Here is a 20,840-nt window from a genome sequence, read left to right as displayed (position 1 = left end):
ACATATGGCTCAGAAACTTGGTCACTTACTCAGAATGACCAAGAACTGCTCAAACGTTTTGAGCGAAAAATTTTAAGACGAATATATGGTGGCATAAAAGAACAAGGTTTGTGGCGCAGGCGTTACAACTTTGAGTTGTATAGAAATTTTGGAGAACCTGACCTTGTAGAATTCATTAAGGTAGCACGCCTTAGATGGATAGGTCATGTAATCAGGCGAGAGGAAGATGCCATAGTCAGAAAAGTTTTTGACCGAAGAGGGCCGATAGGACAACGAGCAAGAGGAAGACCGAGACTTAGGTACCAAGACAACATAGAAACTGATTTAAAATCTATTGGAATTAGAGCATGGAGAAGAGTTACCAGAGACAGGGGCGAATTGAGGATTGTTCTGAAGAAGGCTGTTCAAAAAGAGCTGTAACGCCACTGATGATGATGATGATGATGACTCCAAAACTGTGGAAAAGGTGAATCAGTCCAAATATCTTATAGCGGAAATAACAATTTATGGAAATCTCTCAAAAGAGGTCAGAGAACAAACAATTAAAGCAGCTGGAATCTCGGGATGCCTGAAAGAAATCGTATGAAAGAACAAATATCTAAATACTGAAAACAAAGTTAAAATATATAAAACAACAATAAGACCTACTATAGCGCAGAAAATATGCGGCAGAAACAAGATCAAGCACAAATAGAACGTTACAAATGATGAGAACAGTTGAAATGAGAACACTTATTTATTTATTTAGCGTATGGCTTAAGTATATCACAGAATATATTTAGATTTTTGCATTATACAATGCATCACAAACAGATGTCCAATTTTTTTATATATTCGATTGACCCTTCGGTTGCCATTACAAAGTCTATAGGGTCGCCTGTGTATGCTCTGCGTGGGCAGTCCTGAACAATGTGACTGATCGTCTGTCTTGCAGCGCCGCAGTCACAAGAAGGCGAGGGGAGATTACCCCATCTGTGGAGGGAGTCGGCGCATCTTCCACAGTTTGTTCGAATTCGATTAAGGGCTGCCCAAATCTTACGGGGACGTTCAAATTCGCCAGGTTTCCCTATGATGTCCGGTAGACTATGGTAATGCGGATCTGTTCTACTTTCCCAATCTTCTCTCCATCGGGTATTTAAGTCAAAGTTGGATTGCTGCAGCGCTTGAGCAGATTGTAGAGGGGGTAATCTGGATCGGAGACGGTTTCCAAGAATATCGGGGATGTCGTTGTGGACTAGAAGCTGGCGACTGTCCATTATTTTGTTATATTCTTTAACCAATGCATGTTCGCGGCGTAGGTTGGGTGGTGGTATATTACTAAGGGTAGGTAGCCACATTGTAGGGGTGGGCTTAATTGTGCCTGTTATCATACGCATAGTACGGTTTAGTTGGGTGTCGACCAGGTAGGTATGCCTGCTATTTAGCCACACTGGAGCACAGTATTCTGCCACCGGATATATCAGGCCAAGAGCAGAGGATCTTAATGTTGATGCTGTGGACCCCCATGTAGTGCCGCAGAGTTTCTGTATTATATTGTTGCGTGTTTTCAATTTTGCTGCTGTTTTCGTCAGGTGTTCTCTGAATGTGAGCGTTCTGTCTAGAGTAACCCCAAGGTATTTCGGGTATTTATTGTGTTTTAACAGCTTGTTATTAAAATACACTCGTAATTCTCTGTTTGCCAACTTGTTGTTTAGATGAAAAGCTGATACTTCAGTTTTTGTAGTACTTGGCTGTAGTCTCCATTTCTTAAGGTATTCGCTGAGGATGGATAAGTCATTCGTGAGAGTGATTTCTGTAGTTTCTAAAGATTGGTGGCTTGTTGCAAGGGTCCAGTCGTCAGCATATCCAAACTTCCGAGATTCGGTTTCAGGCATGTCAGCAATATAGAGGCTGAAAAGTAAAGGAGCAAGGACAGAACCCTGTGGAAGACCATTGTTAAGTTTCATCTGTCTACTCGTCTCCTTTCCCATTATAACCTGGAAGGCTCTGTTGGTCAGCATGTTGTCAATGAGGTTAATTATCTTTCTGCAGGGGATAATGCGGGACAGTTTATATATTAATCCCTGTCTCCAAACAGTATCATATGCTGCTGTTAGATCTATAAATACTGTTGCTGTCTTTTGTTTCTTTTGAAAACTAGCTTCTATAAAAGTTGTTAATGACAGCACTTGGTCCGTACAGCTTCGATGAGGGCGGAAGCCAGCTTGTTCAATGGGGACATTTTCTAGTATCCTGTGACTAATTCTGTTGAGGAGAAGCTTTTCTAATAGTTTATATACCATGCTGAGTAGAGCTATGGGGCGGTAGTTTTCTGACTTATCGTTTGATTTGCCCGGTTTCGGAATTGTAATTATCTTTGTTCGCTTAAGTGAGAAAGGAATGTTACCTGACTGAAGTATATCATTAAAGAACATAGCAAGCCACTGTTTCGTGTATGCACCACTGTGTATCAAGAACTCTGGATGGATACCATCAAAGCCAGGTGCTTTACCTGATTTCATTTCTTTCAGCGCATGTGTGATTTCAGAAATAAGTATTCTTGCTGAATATTCGGAGTTCGTTCTGTTCATTTGTTTTAATGCCCTTAAGTCTCTTTTCACGTTGGTAGTATGTGTTCGATCTCGTGGAGCTCTGGATAGAGATACTATATGGGAGGCAACCTTGTTAGGAGACATTTTAGACTCTCTGGATTCCAGCTGGTTAGCTCCTCCAATTTTCCGCAACAAGGACCATGCCTGCCGGCTTGATTTTTTGAAGTCAAGGTTTTCGACAGTCTTTATCCATTTTTGGCGTCTAGCTGTATCGATGTTGTGTAAAAGCTCATCGGCTATTTCTCGGTCACCACTTTCGAGAACACTAGGAAAACATGAGAACACTAAGAAGTATACAAGGAAAAACTCTACGTGACAGAATAAGAAGTGAAGACATCAGACAAAACTGTGGAATACATGACATAGGAAGATAGGTCAGACAGACGAAGATATTGGAACAAACATGCACATCTCACAAACATGAACTTCTCACTGTAAAGAGAATGGAGGACAGCAGACTCGTTAAAAGCATTAAAACGAATAAACCAGTAGGTAAAAGACCACAGGGTATAGACCACCAAAACGATGGCAAGAATCCTGGACAGCATCGTCCGGGGAAGACTTGATGGCAAAGAACAGGCAGTAGCCTATCAGCATGATCGATCATGCTAGAAAGAAGAAGAAGAAGAAGAAGAAGAAGAAGAAGAAGAAGAAGACAAATAAATAAATCGATGGAAGATAAGAAACTAATTTTTTTAGCGTTAATTGTGGAACTATGGTGGTCTAACTTATCAGAGAGCTATAAGGTTACGTGGTGGAAGGTACTTTTATGCTGGGCCATGGTTATTAATTCTCTGAGGAAGTCACGACTGAATGGAAGTTAAAGACGACTCAACTAAGGTTTCAAGAACCAACAGTGTGACATTAGTCTTCTCACAGACTGCAGGGCTCTGCCGGTAGTCACTATCTATTGCTTAGTTTCTCTTGGGATACTTATTTTCCGTGTCCAGATTACTTCTTTCAATTTTACACTGCTAATACTTCATCACTTGGGTGCCCTTTTCATTGGCTATCGTTAAGTTATGGAGAGTGCATACTTAACTCAGGCCGTACATAGGACCTTTATTATTTCTTCTTTCAAGTTCAGTAATCATTTTTTTTTTTGATGTCATGAGGCATTTCTATTAGGATTTCTTTACAGGATCTATCTTAAAGGCTGGAGTCGGTTTAAAAAACCAGATATTATTAGGGAAATATTAATAATAGTGTAATAAACCTGAGAAACCCTAGAGAAATGTTTACATCAGCATTTGTGTGTTTGCCAAAGAAAGTGAATGCCAAAGAATGCAGCGACTACCGAACCATAAGCTTAATGTCACATACTTTGAAGATTCTGTTGAAACTTATCCACACCAGAATACACTCTAAATTGGAGTTGGATAAGAGTGACACTCAATTTGGGTTCCGCAATGGTATGGGTACCACAGAGGCATTATTCTTCTTCATCGTGCTGACACAGAGATGTTTGGATGTTAACCGCCCTCTTTACGTCTCGCCTGTTTTATAGACTACAATAAAGCGTTTGATAAAGTAAAACATGATCGACTCATGGAAATGCAAAAAAATAAAAATCTGAAGAGAAACTCTGGAAGATGAAATAGTCGGCATAAGAGTAAATGGAGTTGAAGTTACCAACATCAGATATGCAGATGATACAGTAATAATAGCCGATAGTTTACAAGACGTGGAAAGACTCATGAGTAAAATGGTAAGGTGTAATAGGGAGTACGGACTCTCTCTCAATATCAAAAAGACAAAGTTTATGAAAATTACTAAAACAACTATAATACTAACGAAATCTTGATAGTCGGGGGCCAGCAGGCAAATCGAAAGATTAAAAAAGTACACTTACCTAGGAACCCTTATAACAGAAAAAATAATGACTACACTGCAAAAATTAAAGTCAGAATCGAAAAAGCACGTTCTAATTCTATGAAAAGGTCCTATGTAGCAAAGGTTTAACATTATCTCTTAAAGTATGCCTAACAAAATGTTACGTATACAGTGTACTATACTATGGAGTGGAATGGTGGGTGTTAAATGTAGAGACAATGAGACGACTTAACGCCTTTGAAATGTGGACCTATAGAAGAATTATGAGGGTTTCCTGGGTAGATAGAGTTACGAACAATGAAGTACTGAGTAGAATAGGTAAAGAAAAGGAAGTTGAACTTACAATTAAAGAAAGAAAGCTGTAGTAGTATTTCGGATATGTGATACGGAGCGAGAAGATGGCAGAAGAAGCATCGGAAGAAGACTGATTTCATGGCTAAAGAACCCGAGGGAATGATTTGGATGCAGCTCAAAACAACTATTTAGAGCTACTGAGGCGCGTAAGACGCGTATAACGGCGGGTTAAATAATATTATAAAATACACAAATAATACAGTCAAACATTATTTTAACCTGCTAAAATCTACGGTTTTACAATGTTTTGCGGTAAGGGGTAGTTTTCACCCCTAAAAAATTAAGAGGGTATCCCGGCTTATTGTAGAGTTTGAAGTAGATGATAAGTAGAGCTTAAACCCAATTTTTTTAAAATAGGTCTGGAGAATCTTAGAATATTTAACTGTACCTTATTCTATATTTCATCTCTGATGACTGGACTATATAGACAACAAAATTGAGGTCTATATAATCAAAACCTGCTAGATCCATGTTTTAAAATTTTTCAAGAGACTAAAAAAACATTAAAAATGCAAATTTTCCACAAAGTATTCCGGTATTTCTCAATCAAAAGGAAATCAACAAATGTCATAAAAGGTACAATAATTTCTTATACGTATACAGGCATTTTTCTGCTTGCCCGTTACATCTTCAGTAATTTGTACTTTTAGTTTGGATTTAGCAGATGTTGATTTTAACCCCACATAATATTGCCCAAATTCTTCATTTTCAACTGCCCTTAGGCGCAATTAATGCACTAAAATTGGGTATTGAACAGACAAAATATACAAGAAAAAGAAGTATTTTGCATAAAAGTTATGGCACAGTAGGGTTTTATTCTAACGTCAACATTCCACTGGTATTTTAAAGCGGATTTAGAAGGTTTTGATCAGAAACTTTATGCCTGTAGGTTAATATACACTTGAACTTTGAAAGTATGTAAAAAAAGGAAAATGGATAATTTCTCATTTAGCAGATTTTGATTCTGATGGGCTCAATTAATAAAAAATGGTGAAAATGGTGAAATCTATGATTTTTTTTTATTATTTTTATATGTCTGAAAGTGCAGTCATTGACGGTTTTTACCTCCGATTTCGTTGAACCTCCATCGATTTTCATGAAATTTGGTGAGTAGTTAAAGGATACCTCAAAAAACAAAAAAAAAATAATTGCAAGGGCTATAACTTCGTATTCATCGTAACTTCCTAATCTAAATCCATTATCTTTTAAAAGACAAAAGGTTAAACGGTCCCGGTTACATGATACTCACAGTAAAATTTAGGATTTAAACGTTTCTATCTCGGTTATTTTTTATCATACAAGAATTGAAAGATAAGTAAAAGCTTTAATAAGTAGAAAACTAAAATTTAGTTCTATATCATTTCTTAAGTTTATATATTATTTTATGATGTACATATCCAAATTATAGAACGGGTACAGCGTAAATTTTTAAAATTTTTGCGTTGCAAAATTAATGGTATATCCTAGGAGGGGTATCAGCAATAATGAGTTATGTAGCGGTTTGGACGTAGTATCATTAGAATCTAGACGAATTAATGCCTCCCTAGTATTCCTGTACAAGCTACTACATAATCTCATTGACAGCCCTGATATCCTTCGACAAATAAATTTTAACGTTCCGTCTAATCCAGTAAGAAATTCGATTACATTCAGAAATACACAAGCTAGAACTAATCTTATGTTGAATTCTCCTCTATTCGTCATGTGCAGCTATTATAATGCCTTAAGTATTTACTGCACTATATTTAACTGCAGTTTAAAGCAACTTATTTCTATGGCCAAGATCTACCTAGGTGATTAATAATTTATTTTTTTACGTTCAAATTTAGTTTTGTAAAAATTTTGATGTGTTATTAGTACCTACCTATGAATTACTAATATTTTATTTAATTTTTTTTTGTGTAAAATTTTGTCCTGTAAATGGATTCTGTTGGACAATAAACGCTATTATTATTAAACGCAATTATTATTCAGTATACTGAGTATTTTTGGAGTTATTGTCAAAAGAAAATGAAATTTACGAAAACTTGAAAAATTCTGATTTCTTTAAATCACATTTTTTTTTTCAAAAATATGCCTTCTAAATTAGTCAAAATTTTTAAAATAAAACAGTGTTAAAATAAATAGGGTGAAAACCTTCAGTGACTGCACTAATTGTTTCGCCAATCGTTTGACGATTGGCCATAGGCCCGTTTGACGATTCACCACCCGGTATACATTAATACATCTCCGTATCTCAGAGCAAAACTGTATTAAGTCCAAAATTTCAGTTTTCTACTTTTTTAGCTCACTGGGCTTAAATTTTCCGCTCTATTCACTGGTGTTTCTTATTCGCTGTTTCGACTGAAATTGGCCAAAATAGCCTCGTATGAACAGTATTAAGTCCACACTTCGCTTAGAGCAAAAGAGTATCTTCTGCACTTCAAATGTATTAGATCCAAAATGGTGTATACGTTTCCAAGGGCAAAAACATATTATGTCCAAGAAAAAGTATTATGTCCCACATAATGCAACTCAGGCAAAGCATTAAGTCCACAATCTTTTAAAATTTGGCAAGTTTGTGCCTTAGAGAGCACAAATTCACCGACAATTTTGGAATCATGGGACAACCATAGATCCAAAAAAACAGTTTTTATGTTCGTATCTTGAAAAAAAGTGTATCAAAAGAAAAAGAGAACGAACAGGTGCTCAAGCTGGCCATTGTAACTGGAAATATTTTTTTACCATTTAAGAAAAGAGACTCTAGATATTTCTCAATCTAATGTTAGATGTTCACTTGAAAAAATGCAAACAATTGGAGTTGTATAATGTGACAATAGAGGAAAGCAGCCTTCTAAAAATAAAGTAAAGAATGAGGTAAAGGATAGGATTCATGAGCATATAATCGACGATCCATATGAAGAATCACATTATAGTCGAAGAAGGACGGCGAATTTCTACAACGTTTAGGATGTTTAAGAAAGAATGAGATTTGAAAAACATTCATTCGTACGAAGTCGACAAAGAATTGAAAAACATTCCTTTGTACGAAGTCGACAAAGAATGGCTTTACAATCACATTTTTAATACAGAATTAAATTTACCATTCGCTGTTCCTTCAAAAGACACTTGTGATAAATGTGATGAATTTCTAATAAATCTAAGACAGTCAACGTCTGAAGCTGAGTGAGAAACATTACAAGTGATGGTACAAATTGAAACATATAGACAAGGGAATATCCATCAATAGCCCTGGACAAAAAGTTTTAATGATAGATTTACAAAAATCTCTTCCTTGCCCAAAGCTAACTGATCCTCAAAGTTTTTACAGTCTAAAACTCTGGTGTTTTAATACAATTTATGATTCAACGGAAAAACAGGCGAACTGTTTAATGTGGGATGAATCAATTATTGCTGCTGGTCGAGGTGGAAACGGAATGGCCTCATGCTTGGTCCAATTCATTCATTAAAAACCTCAAAGCAAAACTTTCTATTGTTATTTGGACCAATTATTGCTCATCCCAAAACCAGAACTTACAAATGATTATGTGCTACTTTTATCTACTTTTGAGATATCCACATTTATAAGAAATCACTCACAAATGCTTTTTGCGAGGGCATACGCATATGGAGGTGGACCGTATACACACAGTTATAGAACGAGAGGCTAAAAAATGCCCTAATTTTCAAATTATTTTCTACTCCATAGGATTGGTTACAGTCGGCTAAAATTTTCGGAAAAAACAAATATTTCAAAGTGTATGAAATGACAATTTCTAATTTTAAAGACTTTAATAAACTGCAATTCTTGCGATTCGGCGTTTCAAAATAAAAATAAAACTGAGAATAATGAAAAAAATTAATTTCAAAAACACTATAAAATGTATGTAATTCAGAATTCAAACAAGAAAATACTGGCGTTTTGCACTTTAAAACAGACTTCGATTTGGAATTTAAGAATGTAGACTTAACCGAAGAATTGGTAGAAGAAATCATCAATCTGTAGAAGATTTTCTGATTTCGTTGAGAGATACCTTAAATCCGATAAGTACTAAAAAATTCAATGATCTTCTAATAAAATGGGTTTCAGCGAGGACTCACGATTTTTTTAGACTCTAGTCTCTAGTGCATAAAGACACAATTCAAATTACTGACATAGCGGCAGTAGCCCTACAATTGTTAAGTTTTTAATTACTTCTTTATGTAGGTTCTTCAAAAAGTTATTGTTAATTTTTTTAGTTAATAAAAACACAGTTGTGTTACAACCATTTCTGTTTTTTTTAATTCGGCATTTTAAGTAGATTTTTTAGTACTCGTATTAATGGTTTTGTGACAAATACCTCCGTATAATATTTTTAGTTCTTTTTATCCAAACATTTCCTTAATTTTGTAAAATAGGTATGATATTTTTCGTAATAGAGCTTTGTCTTTGCAATAGGATAGGTAGCAAAATTAATATTAAGCCACAGTCAAAAATTTATTTTTCAGAGCGAAAATGTGTTAAGTCCATTTTTTCCAAAAACAGTAGTTTTCAAAAAATTTTCTTTTTGGTGGTAAAAGGAACAATGATGATTATTGACATTTATAAGAATTTGCTAAATAAAATTTATTGTATTAAATGGAAAATGCTACAAAACACTAAAAATTATTTTTATTTTCGCTCTCCTGTAAAATTTACATTTTGTGACTTTATACACTTTTGTTCTGAGGTACGGATCTATGTTTGACATATTCTTATCATTTGTTGTTAGTATTTGAATAAACTTTTTAAGCGAAATAGGTCTGGATCCCGCTTATGAAAAAAAAGTTGATTAATAGCATGCTGAAAATTTGTTAATAGCTTAAGGGTGTCTAGTCGGACAAACTTTGATATATGGGAACACTGGAATAGGGGAAGTTTTAATTGTGGAACAGGTTAAAAATTTGGAACGGTCAGACCACGAAAACGACACATGAATTTTGTCCGACAGAACAGACTTAAACTCTCCGAACAGAGATTAAACTCTCATGCAAAAATCAGACTGCTATTTATCACCAAATAGGCGTTATAATGAGTGGAACGTGTAGAATATCTCAAATGACAGGAATTATGACAGGTGATAAATAGCAGTCTGATTTTTGCATGAGAGTTTAATCTCTGTTCGGAGAGTTTAAGTCTATTCTGTCGGACAAAATAAATGTGTCGTTTTCGTGGTCTGACCGTTCCAAATTTTTAACTTATTACACAATTAAAACTGCCCCTGTTTCAGTGTTCTCATATATCAAAGTTTATCCGACTAGACACCCTTAAGCTATTAACAAATTTTCAGCTTGCTATTAATCAACTTTTTTTTCATACGCGGGATCCAGACCTAAAAGTGTTTGAACAAAATTATAGATTTGAGTTTAACTACCTATTGTTTTTTTTTAACAAAATTTAATATTCGTACTAAATAAATAATGGAATACGCAGATGATATCTGTTTCGTAGCAAACACAATAGATGATATGAAAAGCATGTTAAGGATGCTAGAGGTAAAATCGGCCGAAATGGGTCTTAAAATCAACACGAACAAGACAGTAGAGATAAGAATAGGAGTATCTAACTGTGACAAACTATACATCAACCAACAAGAAATAAAACAGGTTCAAGAATTTTGCTATCTACAGTTTATTCGCAAGTTGATAATAGCGATGTCGTCACCGGCAACATAAGAGATGTCTATTGTCTATTTCCGTTTTGAATATTTTGGAGAACAGTCACTTGTATAATCGCGTAAATTATTAAATTTTTTTTCTTGTATATCAAGGGGTGCTCATTATGAGACTAACTTTTTCTAAAAAGATTTTGCCCCGGAACACCCATTTTCATCCCTTTAAAGGGGGTAATTTGAGGTTTTTGCGAAACGTAGACCTTCCTGTACGTTTTTGCAAAAACGTCCTGAATAGAAATATGAAGAGGTCTATATTTCCTACAATTGAATGGCGCCCCATAGTTGACAAGTTTTTAACAAAGATGTTTTTACTGTAAATTTTTCCCTAACTGTAATGGGAATCAAGAGGAAACCCTGCGGCAATTAATCACAAATAAAATTGGCTAATTTTTTGGTATAGGTATAATTTAATTTTAGGGCAATTGGCTATTTTTTAATTACAGAGTGTTACATTAAAAAAAAACCTTTTTATACCATCTGAACCGCTTATTCTAGCGTAAAAAAACTTTCAGCGATTACCCTTTTACAAGTGTTATTTATAAATATTTGTATAATGCTCCCCCATTTTTTCCCAAAACTACCACAAAAAAGGAGAATTAATAAAAAAATTATTTTTGGAATCATTCACACACCATGCCCTTTATTAAAATGCTGCATATTATTTTGTGCACGTTCTTATTACCCATGCATTTACACCAAAAGCGATTTCCTGATGCAAACGCTGTAGCCAAAAAAAATTAAACGCAGGCTGAAAAAAATTTTTCGCTTTTTGACCCATATGGGCCTATGCTCCATCATCAATAGGGTTTTCGTAAATATATATGGATATTTCAACATCCCTTTTTTAAACTACCCCTCTCCCTGAAAATACGTTTAGAGAGCATGTTTTTACGATTTTATCATTACCTATGCGTTTTTTTTTAAACAAAACTTAACAGAATTAAAGTCCACTAGTTTCTCTACAAAAATAAGGTCCTATGCATTTTTTCCGTATAAGCAACCGTTACGGCACAGTGGCACCGTAAACCTCAGAAATGCTTTGACGGACTCCACTTTCTGTTTTTTTATTGTTCGTCAACTATTCATTTTATTGATAACGTACTTGTGGCAAATAAAGGAACACACTGTCTGCTACACATTATAAATTATGCATATTTTACTTTCTATGCACCCTAAAGCCACAGTGGTGGCCCAAAATCAATTTTTGCATATTCTCTTTATTAATTATTCTCCTTTCTTTTGGGGTGGTTCCGGGGAAAATATAGGGGTGCGTTATACAAATTTGTAAATAACAGTTGTACACGGGTAATCGCTGAAAGTTTTTTACGCTAGCATAAGCGGTTCAGATAGTATAAAAAGGGGTTTTTTTAAAATTTGACACCCTGTAATTAAAAAATGGGCAATAATCCTTAAATGAAACCTATAACAAAGAATCAGCCATTTATTTGTGATTAATTGCCGCATGGTTTCTTCTTGATTTTCGTTACAGTTAGGGAAAAATAATTTTTTTTTCTAAAACAGCTCTTTAAAAAACTTGTCAACTTTGGGGCGCCAACCCCGCTAAACGGTGGGTGATAGACATATGCTGTCGGAGAATAAATTGTGGGAAATATAGTCCTCTTTATATTTCTGTTCAGGATTTTTTTGCAAAACGTACAGGAAGGGCTACGTTTCTCAAAAACCACAAAGTACCCCCTTTAAAGAGATGCAAATGAGTATTCCGGGGCGTAATCTTTTATGAAAAAGTAAGGCTCATAATAAGCACTCCTTGATATACCAGAGAAAAATAAAACTGGACTTGTGTCGAGTTTGAAAAGTTTAACCTCGGTTTCCTACACTAAAATCTAATAATCGAGAAAAGAGACATGATAACGTGATGTTAATAATATTGTTGTTAGTGCTGTTATTATGGCACGAGTTTATTCGTTTTGAGTACCTTTAACAACTGTAATCTTTATTTACATGCACTACATGTCTTATTTGAATTTAGTGTAGGCAGTATAATCAGTGCAAAAGGTGGAGCTCAAGCAGATATTAAACACTAAACAGAGAATACAAAAAGCACAACATACCTTTGGAACCCTCGCAAATATAAATATGGAGATCAACACAGATTAGCCAAAATACTAAAATAAGGCTATTTAATAGTAACGTGAAAACTGTGCTACTTTATGGGAGTGAAACATGGGCAATAACTGACGGAAATGTAAATAAAATCCAAATTTTTGTAAATAGATGTCTATGTAAAATTCTAAAGGTATATTGGCCCAATACCATAACAAATGTAGCACTTTGGAGAAAAACCAAACAAAAACTCATCAGAACAACAATAAAGAGGAAAAGACGGAACTGGCTGGGATACACCCTGAGGAAAGAAAATACAGACAACAAAACAAGCACTCAAATGGAGTGCAGTATGAAGAAAACCTGGGGAGAAATAGCAACCATGGCCAGAAATAGAGGGGAATGGAGAAGCTTCGTGGATGCCCTATGCTTCTTTACGGAGTAACAGGATTGGATATAAATATATACTAAATAAATAAAATTCGTAAATAAATTAAACTTACTTGGTATTTCAGGAAGATGTTTCTGTGTACCTAACCAAACCCTAATAATTTGAATATCTTGCATCACATCTTCATCACTTTTACCCCACGCTTCACGAATTTTTTTACGGTCTGTAATAAGTAAATGTTTTGAATCCATTCTCGAATCTCACGAGACTATCACTGTCAACGCTCCAGACCAAGTGAATAATAAAGATGGTCTGATTGTGGTTTCAGCATGTGTTACTGCAGATTACCGCCGTATTTTTTTGTTTTTATTTAAATAATTTCGGAACTGGTTATAAAAATAAACAACACGACTAATGGGGTCATTGTTTTCAAGGTTAAGGTTTATTATGGCAATACAGTTGAATTATTTTCTATTATTGGCATATATTATAATCAGTAAGTAATGAGAGTGTTTTTAATTTTTTTAATGAAAGGTATCTAGACTGCAGTAGTAGCAGCTACCAGGGTTGTACCAAAAATCATCCAGGTCATTTTCAACGTTTAGACGAGTTTTGATAACCACTTTAACCTTCAACTGGTATGGTGATTTAGTTAACCATCAAAGGTGTGTTGGGTCAATGGTGAGCCGCGAGTATAACTCCTGCATGATTTTACATATAATGCGAAATATGTTATATTATAATTAAATAGTTTATTTTATCAATTAAACGTTTAGGAAAAATATAAAACACGAAAATAAATGTTTACAGATTATATGCCTTATTATTATGAATTAAATATAAACATTGCATTTTTTTGTACGTTGATACAGGAAAGAAAACTCTGTTGAATGTGAGACAAGAATAAAAGTAGAACAGCTACGAGACTTGTCAACACGAGATCTATACCAGAGAAGACTGCAAAAAGTACTGAATGAAAACTACATAACACCGGATGAAGACATAGAAAAAGGTTGGAGGAAGATCAGATATAATATCAAAATGGCAGCAACGGAAGCACTTGGAGAACGTAAGATTATTATTATTATTCAGATTTAGCCATACGGCTCACACTCCCTCTAAGGGGAAAATTGACTCATCCCAGATACCTACGGTATCAAAAGGATTGAGCTCTGGTGGGACTCTTTCCGTGTTATCGAGCCCTAGGTGACTTGGTATGCAGGTGTATCTCCCAAAAATTTTCGTACACATCTGGCCGTTGCGAGTAGTACAGCTTTCTGCATGGTCTTGTAAAGATGTTCATTTAGACCCAGCCTTTTTATGCTTTCGAGGAGGTTCTTCGGAATGACTCCAGTAGTAGATATAACAATAGGTATCGTCTGGGTACTTTGCATTCTCCATTGCCTTTGTATTTGAATTTCCAGATCTCTGTACTTGGCGATCTTTTCAGTGAATTTACTACGTAGATTATTGTTGTTAGGTATCGCCACATCAATTAGTGTTGTTTGTCTTGTTAATTTATTAACTAGTACGAGATCTGGTCTATTATGTGCCACTGTTTGATCTGTGAGCACAGTGCGGTCCCAGTATAGCTTGTAGTTGCCATCCTCAAGCATACTCTCAGGGACGTATTGATAATACGGGAGATGGTCCGTTTGGAGAAGTCCCAGCTTGATAGCTATCTCTTGATGAAGGATTTTTCCCACTGCGTCATGCCGTTCCTTGTATTCAGTTGCAGCAAATGCCTGGCAGCCCCCTGTAAGATGTTGGATGGTTTCTTGGGCTTGACATCCATATCGGCATCTGTCGTTTTGAACCTGAGGGTCTTTGATGATATATTTCAGGTAGTTTCTGGTTGGTATAACCTGATCCTGAATGGCCAGTAATGAACCCTCCGTTTCAGGGAACATCTTTCCTGATGTCAACCAGTAGTTCGACGCTATATTGTCGACATAATCTTGGCTGACCTCATTGGGATGTCGCCCGTGCAAAGGTTTACCCATCCAGGCGCGCACTTTTTCGTCCTTAGTAAGGTGGTTTATGCGCAGTTCTGCTTCCCTCAGTTTGATCGGTGTTGTGTCATCTACTGCGCAGATAGCGCGATGTAGAGTAGATGTCTCAGCCTGCATCTGAAAATAAGTTCTTAAATTAGCAATTTGTTTATCTAATTGCTCACCTATATCCATAAGTCCTCTTCCTCCTAAATACCGGGGTAATGTCGTTCGTTCTACTGCACTTTTAGGGTGGTGTTTTTGTGCTTTTGTGAGGTGTGTTCGTACTTTTCGCTGAAGATTTTCTATATCCGTTTTTGTCCACTTAACAATACCAAATGAATAGCTAAGCGCGGAACAAGCGTAGGTGTTTAGTGCCTTAAACAAATTTTTACTGTTAAGCTGTGAACGAAGCAGCTGTTTTACCCTTCTTATAAACTCAGTAGTTATCTCAGTTTTCATTTGCTTATGGTCAATTTTCCGCGCCTGCTTTACTCCAAGATATTTGTACATATCGTTGTCGCCCATGGCCTCGATGTTCTGGCCATTTTGCATATCGAATCCACCGGGCTGTACCTTTCCTCTGACTATATTTAAAACACGGCACTTGTCTAGGCCGAACTGCATGCTAATATCATTAGAAAATGTTTCTACAATTTTTAGCATCTCTTCTAGGTGTTCTCGAGTGGAAGCCATTAATTTCAAATCATCCATATACAACAGATGATTGAGCTTCGCTACCACAGTATTATTGCTTTTAATGCTAAAACCTGAGTCAGTGGAGTTTAATAGCTGGGAAAGGGGGTTCAAAGCTAAACAGAACCACAATGGACTCAACGAGTCTCCTTGAAATAGGCCCCGGTTGATTGCGATATTTTCGGTTTCGATATTGTTTTCACCAGGTATTTGGAGGTAAATTTTAGTCTTCCAATCTCTCATTATATGCCTTAAAAAGGTCACTATGTTATCATCTACTTTGTATATTTTTAATATATCTATTAGCCATTCATCCGGTACTGAATCAAAGGCCTTTTTATAGTCAATAAATGCAGTAAAAAGGTTCCTTTTTTTAGCGAATGCCTGGTTAGAAATGACTGAGTCGATGATAAGCTGTTCTTTGCAACCCATGGAACCCTTAGCGCATCCTTTCTGTTGAGGCTCTATGATATTGTTTAGAGCACAGTGTTGGTAGATACGCCGGGTTACACAGGATGTGACCAATTTATACAAAGTTGGAAGACAAGTAATTGGGCGGTACTTGGATGGATCTTGGGTGTTATTTTGATCCTTGGAACTTGATCCTTGGATTTATTATTATTATTATTATTATTATTATTATTATACATAAACAAGGGCAGAGGGACAAGTCCCTATTATGCCCAAAAACAAAGAAATTACATAAGTAACCTACTAGTAAATACAATAAAAAAAAAACAACAACAACAAAAAAAAAGATACAATTTGGGTTTACATAAAAAAATATTTTAACTATAATAGAAAACTGTCAAGTCTGTTTTTAAATGTGTTGGTAGAGGGGGCTGAGACAATGTTATCATCCAGGTTATTCCAAATATCGAAAACTCTATTTGGTAAAAAATTCTGTCTTGGTCTCGTACAAAAGTTCTCTTTTTTCAGTTTAAATTGGTGACCTCTAAGGCGTTCATCTTGATTGATTGTAAAAATTTCGTCGAGATTTCCGAAATAAAATTTTAATATTTTAAATGTGGTTATTAAGTCGCCGCGTTGTCGGCGAAGTCCAAAAGAAGTTAGGTGGGCCATACTGAGCCTTTCTTCATAGGAAGGTCTTCTCAGTCCCAATGGAATTCGAGTGGCTTTTCTTTGGACGTTTTCCAACAAAATTTTGTCTCGAACCAAATCAGGATACCACGTTGGGCCAGCATATTCAAGAATCGGTCTTATGTAAATAGTGTAAAGTTTACAGAATGACTGCATTGAAGCTCTCGAAAAACACCTCCAAATAAGATATAGTCTGGAGTTCGCACGTTTACAAATAGACTGAATATGGTCGGACCACGTTAGGCTGCTGTTTACAATAACACCGAGGTCGTTATACGAGAACACTGAATCTAATGGTTGTCCGTTAACGAAGTACGGCACAAGTGGATTGTTTTTACCAATTCTAAGCACTACACATTTTTCTGTGTTTAAGGATAGTAACCATTGGGAACACCAAGAAAAAATAGAGTCCAAGTCTCTTTGGAGGGCTAACTGGTTTGTGATAGGATTGGCATATATTTTTGTGTCATCAGCATATAACGATACTTTACTTGAAACATAGGAAGGAACATCGCTGGTATAAACCGTAAAAAGCAGAGGTCCAAGGACAGAACCCTGCGGCACTCCACTTTCCACTAACCTGTCCTGTGAGAAAGATTCGCCAACTCTAACTTTGTAATGTCGATCTGTCAGGAAATCATCAATCCAACATAATAAAGTACCGCGAACTCCGAAATGTTCTAGCTTATGTAGAAGTCTGCGCTTAGGAACACGGTCAAAGGCTTTAGAGAAATCTAGATAAACAACGTCGACCGGCTGTGAACTGTTAATAGATGACGTCCAGTCGTTAACACAATGTAGGAGATTGGTTAGAGTAGAGCGACCAGAAACAAATCCATGTTGTTGTGTTGGAATAACATTTTCTTGGAGAAGGAATTTAGTCATCTCCTCGGAAATAATGGCTTCCATGACTTTGCTAACTACTGGTAGTAAGCTAATCGGACGATAATTGTTGGGATCGAGTTTGTTGCCTTTTTTAAAAATAGGAGTGACCGATGCTAATTTCCAATTAGGGGGTAAGGAATTCTGGATAAAAGAAGTCTGCATAATTAACGTTAAAGGTATTGCAAGTGTATCTGCGCATCTTTTTAATAGTTTTGGTGTTAAACCATCTAAACCAGGTGAAGCGGATGTGCGAAGTTTCATTAAGTGTTGTTTGACATGATCCACTGTAAATTCGACTTGCCGTAAGGATGCACCGACACGGTTACACCTAATAGGAGGTAGATTACCATCATTCGATTCTTTAGTAAAAACCTGTGAAAATGCTAAAGATAGAGTTTCAGAAGGATCTTTGTCAGAAGAGCATAAAGTCTGATTAGGTTTTTGAAGTAGAGGAATGGAAACTTTAGACGTCAATGAGGACCTTATGTATTTGTAGACTTTTTTCATATTACCACTGTCAATAACACTTGTTTCAAAATTTTGTCTTAAAGTTTTTAGAAAAGTTTGTAAGGTATTTGAAAATCTGCGGTGGTTTTGAAAATCAGTGAGAAGCCCGGTCTGTTTAAATTTCCGCCAGAGATGTCGTTTGTGATTAATTTGGTTTATTGCTGTTCGATTTATCCAGGGTTTAAGATTGTTTTTATAAATATTACGGAAGGTAGTGTTTGTAGAAATTATATTGTGGACGGCATCGAGATGCAGTCCACATTAATGAAGGGTCGTTTAAGTCAGCAAAAAATAATTGCCAGTTGATTTGAGATAGTTTAGTGTCGATTTCAGAAAAGTTGGTAATAGTATATGTTACAGTATTATTTTTGCTGGGTAGTATTTGGTTGAATTGAATGTGAGCTGTTATAACTGCATGATCTGACTTTCCTATAGGAGAACTGATTTCAAGAGATGAAATTAGCTCTTCGTCGTTAATTAGCACTAGATCTAAAATAGAAGGTTGGTTATTAATTCTAAATCGGGTAGGTTCTGTGATGAGTTGTGTCAGGTTCGAATTTACGACAAAGTTTTTAAACAAATTATGAGCGTTTTCGGTGTCAGATAATGCAGTTATTGGCCAGGTGATCTCTGGGAAATTAAAATCTCCAGTAATGATAAGATTATCAAAAGATGATAGTTCGTCAAGTTTAGTAAGCAAAACATTATCATGAGCAAGTATTGTCAAAGGTGGGCGATATATACAGACTAAATTAAGGCAAAATGGATTTTTAGTAATAGATAAGTGAATAGCATCTATTCCAGGAATATCTAATGGCTTAATGTCAATTTTGAAAGTTGTGGTAATAATATTAGATAAATAAATGCATACACCACCACCCACACGAATTTCTCTGTCTTTACGATATATTGTATATCCATTTATGTTAACACATGAGTCAGGAATTGAAGGTTTAAGCCAGGTTTCGGCAATACAAATAATGTGTGGTTGAAGAAGTTGCACTGTGCATACAAATTCGTCAAATTTAGCGGAAAGTGAATCTAAATTGGTATATAGAAATAGCCAGTCATTAAATTTGTTGGTAGAAAAATTATGAACGAAAATTCGTGATTTTGGGAGTGCCATTAATGTATTTAATGGTTAAATCATATTCACCGTTATTTTTGCGAGTTTCTAGTTCATTTCGGAGTTCTTTTAAGCGAGTTTGTTGGATGGGCGTCTTGTCATCAATTATTGAGAATTTTTTCGTGGCGTTGTTCTCCAAAAGTTTAGCTTTATTTCTCAGAATATTTTTAACGTGGTATTCCGAACTCATTACTACCTTTATCATTCTGGGAAAACGTTGGTTTGCTTTGCCGACTCTATAGAAAGTGATTTGCTTTTCCTGACAGCCAACAGTTTCCAAGACAAGGTTAATCTTATTTGCGTCGTCATCTTTTCTGCGTTGTGCATCCCCAGAGGAAGATTCTGGAACACCTCTGATTAGAACATTCTTAGCACGTGTCATGCGATCTACAGCTTCGTTTGCAATATTATCAGTGAATTCGGTGGACTTAAATAAATCAATTTGGCTGAGCTTATTATTTAACTCTGTTAATTTATTTTCAAAATCATTTATTCTCGTATGAATATCCATTTTAAAGTTCAGCAGAAGATCTTTTATTTCCGAAATATTGGAAATATTTGAGCTGCAGGAATTACATAGGATACTTAATCCACGAATTTTTTGTCGAGTTACGCGATCGTTGGAAGAAAGGTCCGTGCATGTAATATGTATTTGCCGTTTACAACCATCGCACTGAAGTTTACGGTCAGCTGTCGCAAAGTTTTTTGAGCAGTTCGAACAAACTGAGGTAGAAGGCATGATCGGGTTTTTGGCTGGTATGTAATTAATAGTTGGTTTTATACTAATAAATTGGGAAATGGTACTCACAGTATATATTATGTGAATATATATCACTATTATGTTCACTGTAATTGTACTTATTACACAAAAATTTTTTTTTACAACCAATACTGACTATATTGGTATGTAGAAATGGTATGATTGGAAATTCTATGAAGATTCTGTCATCAACGAATGTCACCAAGTATTATATCTATATATTTATTTTTCTTTCACTGAGGGATTCACTATTTCTTTCCACAGTAATAATTAATACATTTATTTTGATATAAATGTAATACTTTCTTGCACCATTAGAGCTTTTAGATAAGTAAACATATTACGAAAGAAAAGGAGAACACCATGGTTCTGTGAAGAAATAAAAATAAAGCCAAGAAAACAAGAAAATCTACCTAGAATGCAAGTCCAAAAGAACGAGACAAACATATGAAGAATATAAAAAGAGTACGCAATAAATTAAACTCAATAGTAAGAACAGACAAAACAGAACATTGGGAAGCATTTTCAAAAGAGATGGAGCACGACTTTTATGGGATGCAAAAGGAAATGTGGAAAATGAGGTCAAAGAGCAGAGATTAAGGAATTGATAGAAGTAAAATATATTGATACAAATACATGGACAACTTACCTAAAAAATCTCTATCAAACACCTAATCACGAAGAACTGGAAACACCAGGATTAGAATCGGATGAGCAAACAGAAATTAAAGAGGAAGATATAAAGAACGCCTTAAAAAAATGAAAAATTGAACAGCTCCTTAGTCCAGTCGGGTTAGACGAATAACAGGCCTAACCTTGCATTAGGAGCTGCCCCAAATTTTATTTTTCTAATCTTTAGGGAGGGTCAA

At 35.5% G+C, this 20,840-nt stretch overlaps 1 protein-coding gene across 2 annotated transcripts in view; it reads right to left on the bottom strand.

Annotated features, from left to right (window-relative positions):
- LOC126890030 (clavesin-1-like) overlaps nucleotides 1-13,261 on the bottom strand; it is a 102,803-nt gene extending 89,542 nt beyond the window's left edge. The window contains exon 1 of one of the 2 annotated variants that reach the window (XM_050658842.1): nucleotides 13,018-13,261. In XM_050658842.1, the coding sequence (XP_050514799.1) occupies nucleotides 13,018-13,156 (139 nt within the window). In that variant the 5' untranslated portion in view covers nucleotides 13,157-13,261. The remainder of the gene's footprint in view (nucleotides 1-13,017) is intronic. The other variant, XM_050658841.1, reaches the window with a different exon arrangement.
- Nucleotides 13,262-20,840: the final 7,579 nt, after the last annotated feature.

The sequence above is a fragment of the Diabrotica virgifera genome, chromosome 8, assembly GCF_917563875.1.
Source record: "Diabrotica virgifera virgifera chromosome 8, PGI_DIABVI_V3a".
Lineage (NCBI taxonomy): Eukaryota > Metazoa > Arthropoda > Insecta > Coleoptera > Chrysomelidae > Diabrotica > Diabrotica virgifera.
This window is presented reverse-complemented; position numbering and strand designations above follow the sequence as displayed.